The sequence below is a fragment of the Rhizophagus irregularis genome, chromosome 8 (assembly GCF_026210795.1).
Source record: "Rhizophagus irregularis chromosome 8, complete sequence".
NCBI lineage: Eukaryota > Fungi > Glomeromycota > Glomeromycetes > Glomerales > Glomeraceae > Rhizophagus > Rhizophagus irregularis.
Window position 1 is genome coordinate 901,890 of NC_089436.1, and position 6,693 is coordinate 908,582.

At 27.5% G+C, this 6,693-nt stretch overlaps 1 protein-coding gene across 1 annotated transcript; it reads left to right on the top strand.

The window, feature by feature from the left end:
- Nucleotides 1-384: 384 nt before the first annotated feature.
- On the top strand, nt 385-1,654 carry OCT59_028094 (uncharacterized protein; the record flags this gene model as incomplete). Its single annotated transcript, XM_066147076.1, has 4 exons — nt 385-502; nt 584-756; nt 1,045-1,419; nt 1,496-1,654. 4 exons carry the CDS (start codon nt 385-387, stop codon nt 1,652-1,654), a joined length of 825 nt encoding a protein of 274 aa, XP_065993826.1.
- Nucleotides 1,655-6,693: the final 5,039 nt, after the last annotated feature.

The following is a 6,693-nucleotide window of genomic DNA, read 5'->3' on the forward strand; positions in this document are numbered from 1 at the left end:
TTGGATTTGATTAATATTTCGATTGTACTATGTGCTTTTACGAGAGTTTTTTTTTAAAGTTCTCTTATGAAAGTGTTACAATATTTTTTCGTAATATCACGATGCAAAATTTTTGCATTAGTACATTCATTTTTCGTAATATTTCGCATTAGTTCATCCATTTTTCGCAATATTTCGCAAGTTTTTTTTCTTTTTTAGTATAGAATGGCGGAAATTACCTTATGACAGCTTGCCTCCTTTTTCTGAATTTCTGATTCATGTATTTCCCCCTTTTTCCTCATCCTTTTCGAATTTTCTAGTTCACCTTTTTCTCATATATTTCCTCTTTTTTCTCATATATTTCCTCCTTTTTTCTCATATTTTCGTTTCAAATTTATTATCATAATGGCTACAAAGCGTGGCGAGAAACGAAGAATTGACGATAATGAAAGATTTTCAAAACGTAGTACTGAGGGTAGCGAAGCTGAGAAGCGAGTGAGAATATCCGATGATAGTGTTGATGGTATATATGACATAATATGTATCATATTCTTTATAAAAGAAATTATATAATATATAGTTAAATTATATTTTATTGTTAAAGTTAATAAAAAAACAATAGAAAAACTATTAAGAACCAATTCGCAGATAATTTCTAAGCTTGAAGTTCTTATCACCGGACAAAAAAATCTCGAAACCCGTCTCTCGAGCATAGAAAAAAAGCTCAACGATAATAACAAAAATAATAATAATACAATAGATCCGGAGTATGTAAAGGTAATAAAGATGAATATTATTTAATGTAAACCTGAAATGCTAACCTCGTTTGATTAGGGGAGCTCGTTAAGAAGGTGTCGAAAATTTTATTTGAAAATTTTGTTTATCCTTCGCAAGACGAGTACAAACTCGCTACCAAAAAATATTTAAAAGACGAAAATCCGGAATTTATGCGCCAGTTCAAAAAAAATCAATGGATTATTTTTTTCGAAAAAAAAATTGCCCCGACTGTAAGTTAAAGCAATTATGAATTTTATTAAATTTCATACTAACATTTTTTTTTAATAGTTAGTACAACAACATAGAAGCATACGAGGGATGTTCGCGTCTAGAGTTAAAGACGTTATGTATTCTGTTTTCGAAGCGACTGGGCATAAATTACCGTCTATTAACACTCAGGCTAGTCCGTCAAAGATTCAGGAATGGAAGAGTAAGGCGGAGGTGAAAAGATGTTACAACAACCTATTTAAAAAGGTTAAAGATGGGGGGCAACCTACGACATATATGTCGCTGATAATTGATAAGTTGCGAAAAGAAAATAAAAATCCCTCAAAAACACAAATAGCGTATGCGATTAGCATATGTGAAACGTACTTAAATCCTAATAATCAAAACATTCAAATGAGCGAAAGTATAATGAAGTCGAAGATAATCAACAACTTAGTAAGTTTTTAATTTACAATTTGCAAAATGTGAATTATTTGAATTACAGTTTATTTATTTATTTATTGATTTTTAGCAAAAGTTGGAAAATAGGGATAAATTTACACATTCGGACGATGATTCTCATGATGGTAATGATGTAGACGATGGTGGTGATAGAGCAGCTGACGATAGAGCAAGTGCGGCTGATGATGGTGTGACTAACGATGGTAGGCCTAACGACGCGGTGCGTTAACGACGATGCGACGCCAACGACGGCGCGGCCAACGATTAGCTACAAGGCCAACGATGGCATAGCTGACGATGATATACTTTCTATTGACTCTTATAACACGGAGGAGGAAGGTCGGTATGTAAATAGTTTATTAGAGAATTATGGGTTGCATAAAAAATAAATATTATTTTTTATATATATCACACGTAATAGCATTTTTTTTACCATAATTAATATAGTTTTAATAAATAAAATGGTTATTAATTCTTAACAACACGGGTGTGACATAAATAAATCGTGGCTGAAATTTGTGTTCAATTTGTGTTCAATTTGTGTTGATAATTCTGGTAAAAATTTGTTAATTTTGGCCAAATTTCGTTAAATTTGTTAAATTTGTGTTGAATTTGTGTTGATAATTTTTAATTTATCACGAGGGGATAATATTTAGTAATTGTGCATATACAATTTCTGTGATTTTTTAAAATGCGGATTTCCGTAATTTTACGATATCGTATTTTCTGGCCAATCAAATTAGGCTGATCCTTGCATGTGATTTAATCATTTAATCATTTAATCACGCACGCGTTTTTGTCTTATTTATTTTTGTTTCTTATTTCTTTATTCTTTTGTTCAATATTTTTAATTTTTTTGTCTCTTCTTTCTATTATTTCTTTAATTATATACAATATATTTACATATATTTCATAATTTATTGCTTTGCAGGTATAGAAATATTTGTTTATTAATACTAATTATTTTCATTTTTTTTTACCTCTTTGTTATTTTGTATCGTAATACTAACAATAATATCCATGTTTCCTTTATTCCTTTTTACTTGTACTTTAATACTAACGATACTAACAATACTAACAACATGTTTATTTTTTCCTTTCTCTTTATTTCTTTATTCTTTTGTTCAATTACTTTGCAGGTATAGAAATATTTATTTATTAATACTAATTATTTTAATATTAACGCGTTTTTTTTTACCTCTTTGTTACTTTATGTCGTAATACTAACAATACTATCTACGTTTCCTTTATTTCTTTTTACTTGTACTTTAATACTAACGATAATATCCATGTTTCTTTTACTCCTTTTACTGTTTCTTTAACTCTTTTTACCTTAATACTAACAATAATAACAATATTTCTTTTATCTTTATATCTAATATTAACGTTACTATAGCTGTTTCTCTTCTTTTTACGTCTAATAATATTGTTACTCTACTCTTTCTTTTTTTTACTTTTATGTATTCTGTATATATTAATAAATACTTGTAATTTTTTATGATTATATCTAATAAAACATACATTATATAAACTTATAGTACAGAAAATGAAGTATTATTTATCGAAATATTTTGAAATATTACGAAATATTAAGTTGTGTAAAATCACAGAATATTACGAATCGTCAAATTATGGAACATTACGCATCATAGAATTTCGAAATATTTTAAAAAGTTGCGAAGTATTACGCAGTAAAATTACGGAATATTACAAATCGTAAAATTACGAAGCCTTGCATACAGTAATATTTCGAAATATTTTAAAAAGTTACAAAATATTACGCTTACGCAAACTTGCGGCGGGTCTGAAAACTTACGAAATATTATGTAAAATTACGAAATATTGCGAACCGCAAAATTACGGAATATTACAAATCGTAAAATTACGAAGCTTTGCATATCGTAATATTTCGAAATATTTTAAAAAGTTACAAAATATTACGCTTACGCAAACTTGCGGCGGGTCTGGAAGCTTACGAAATATTATGATGTGTAAACTTGCGCAACTTTTCGCACTATATAATTTCCTGATGAAGTAATCATTGAAATGTAGATTTATGTTGGCCAATTAATAAAAATATAAAGTGTAAGTGTAAACTTATTAAAAATAATTTATGTTAAATTAATTATAAACATTATTTTAAATTAATAGGTCAAAAAAAACCACCTTTATTTCCTGCTATTAAGCAAGAAAATTACATTTCAGACGAATTACATCTATTATTACGTATTTCAGATGTGTTAATGGAATGTTTTTTAATGATTTATTCAAAAAAAAGGAATTTGAACGAGAAATTAAAAATCAAATAGAACAAACCATGAAGTCAATTAAAGTTCATTTTGAATTTTTTAAATCAAGATCAAATAGTGGCAAGTGGAACTGGACTTCATTAATGGGGCCTAACAAGAAAAAGGTTTTGCAATATTTTCCTATTGTTAATTTTATTTCAGGAAAACGCAGTGAAAAAATTCAAAAACTATAGTGTGATTTTTATGATTTATACTTAGTTTTGAGAAGTCCTAATCTAACATATTCAGAAATTGATAATTTCGAAAATAAAGCAAAGCAATGGATTAAATTGTTTTGTCAGCCAAGTCAGGGGCAAATGAACTCAGCATCACAAATATTGGGTTTATATAGAAAAGAGGATGTTACCTCTTATATGCATACTTTTTCCTAACACATTCCAGAATTTTTGTGAAATTTAAAGGAAAAAAATATGTGATTGCGGGTTTTTTCTACTTCAAGCATTGAAAAAAAAACCATAATCAGGTATATCACTTTTATTTTTTTTTTAAACCATTTTGTTTGACTAATTACGTTATCTCTATTTTTATCTATAAATTTTAGGTTAGACTATTTTTTTGTGGAACAACTATGGGTGGCGGAACTAGAGGAAAACCTGTAGTAATGATATTATGGAGTTTGAAAATCGTCAGTTATATTATTTAATAAATAATACGCTGCAAGAAATTCTGATGCGACATATTGATGCAGGGGATAAAGAAAACAAAGACTAAAAGTGGAATTTACTTACTCTGATTCATATCTTGAAGTGACCAAGGTAAAATGTAACGGAATTTCTTCTTAACAGGCTGTTTTAAATTGTTGGATAAAGATGATGTATCTTCTTGAAATATTGAAAATTGTGAATTTGGTATAGGTGTTTGGTTTATGTTACTAAATAAAAAAATTATAAATAAATGTAAATTTTTTAAAAAAAAATAATAAACTCATTACTTTTCTTGAAATTCTCCAGAGTTCGTAATAAAATTACATATCATTCTTTCTAATGTGAACTTTCTATTATTTTCTAATAATACCGTCTGGCTCCATATAAATTTAACTTGATACGTATTTTCATAATCTTCAAGTAAAACATAACCTTTAGTATTAGTTAAAGGATTTTGTCAGAAACTCTACTGATCATAGTGAAGTATTTGCTTAAGTCTGTTTTCTCCTGTTAACCCCAAAATAACATTGATATTTATGTTTAACAGAACTGTATTTGAACTTTTCTTCATCTTTAAATAGATATACAAATATGTTTTCTGGAAATGTTTCGATTGAAAAGCATTTTTTCCCAATGGCATATTGAGAAAAACCTAGTTTTTTTTAATAAGAACTATAAAGGAGTTAATGTATTGAGATATTTGTTTCGAAGTAAGACGAGGAAGAGAATAGATTATTTTATTGTGCGAATGTTTATTTCTTTCGTGAACGAAAAATTTTTGATAAGTTGTAAAAGCTTTAAAACGAAGCTTACAGCAAATAGACAACGAGTTTTCCATCAGGACGCAAAAAACTACTGTACAATGATTACTGAATAAATATCGTATAGTACATGCAATAATAACATTGTTGATCTGTGTAACAAAATTGAGGAGGAGTCAAATTGGCCCATATGAGAAATAATTACAATAGTTAATCCAATGAGAATTAATTCTAATATCATGTGATTTAAATAATGATACTATTTAGGAAATAAATGATGTAATTATGCAGGGCAAAATATTTGCAGTTAACATATAATTATGCAGGCAATTGTAATTTTATATTATATTTTATAACATTGCAATTTAATTAAGGAATAAGGATAAGCATATTTTATTAGAATCAATAAGTTTTAAGGATTTTGTTAATTAAATTTATTACATTAAATCAATAAATTTTAAGAACTGCGTTACAAAAAAAAATTTAGAACTGCGTTAATTAAATTTATTACATTAGAATCAAAACTGTGTTTATTTTGTTATAAATACTTTAATTATGTAAAATGTTATTATGTTCATCAGTTCATGTTTTAAACATTATAATAAATTTTAAAATTAGTATAAATATTATGAAATTTGAAGTATATAGGATTTTTTTTTCGCAATTCAAAACCAAATTGTATTTTAATTTTCAAATTATATTTAATTTTCAAGTTACGAAAAAATCATAAAAATAAAAAATGGCAGCATTAGTACCTTTTGTTTCACCGCTACACCAGCATTCCAATGAACGATTAATGCTGCGAGGCAATTAATCGCAGAGCGAAGAAATTTGCATCAGCAATTCGAAAGAATTGCAAACCGTCACCATGTAAATGCATGGACAATAATAGCAAATAGGGTGTTCACTGCAACCAGATTTGCAGTGACACCCAGGCAATGCTCTACAAAATGGAATGTCCTCAAACGAGGTTATGAAAACCTAGAGTTCTGATTAGTTTAGTTCGGTACAGTTTTTGCCAAAACTGAAACTGAACTGAATTGATCAATAACGGTATTGCTAATTACAAAAACTGATCGGTTTTAGTAATCATAAATACTGTTACCGCAGTAATTACCGAAAACCGAACTGATTTACCGATTTATTATCGGTTCAGTTTTAAAAACGTTTTGCAACGTTTTTATTAAATTATCAAAAAAAAAACGTTGCAAAATGTTTTTTTAAATTAAATTAACAAATAAAAAATGTTTTGCAACATTTTCTATTAAGAATGTTGTGAAACATTTTTTTAAATAAATGATCAGTGTAAGGCTATAAAAATTTTATTTTCTGAGTCTTGCGTTATCCAACTAACACTTCATTAAATAATATTATAAATACCCTTTGCGCTCAAAATCTTTATAGCTATATGTGGTCTGACAATAGAACCTTACTCACGGTTCTTTTTTGTGGGTTTAGTACTTTCTGATTATCTTAAAATGAATGCTTCAAAAAACACCAGCTTACTTTATTTTATTACAAAAATTTTTATTATCATTTATTAGTAGTTTAGCA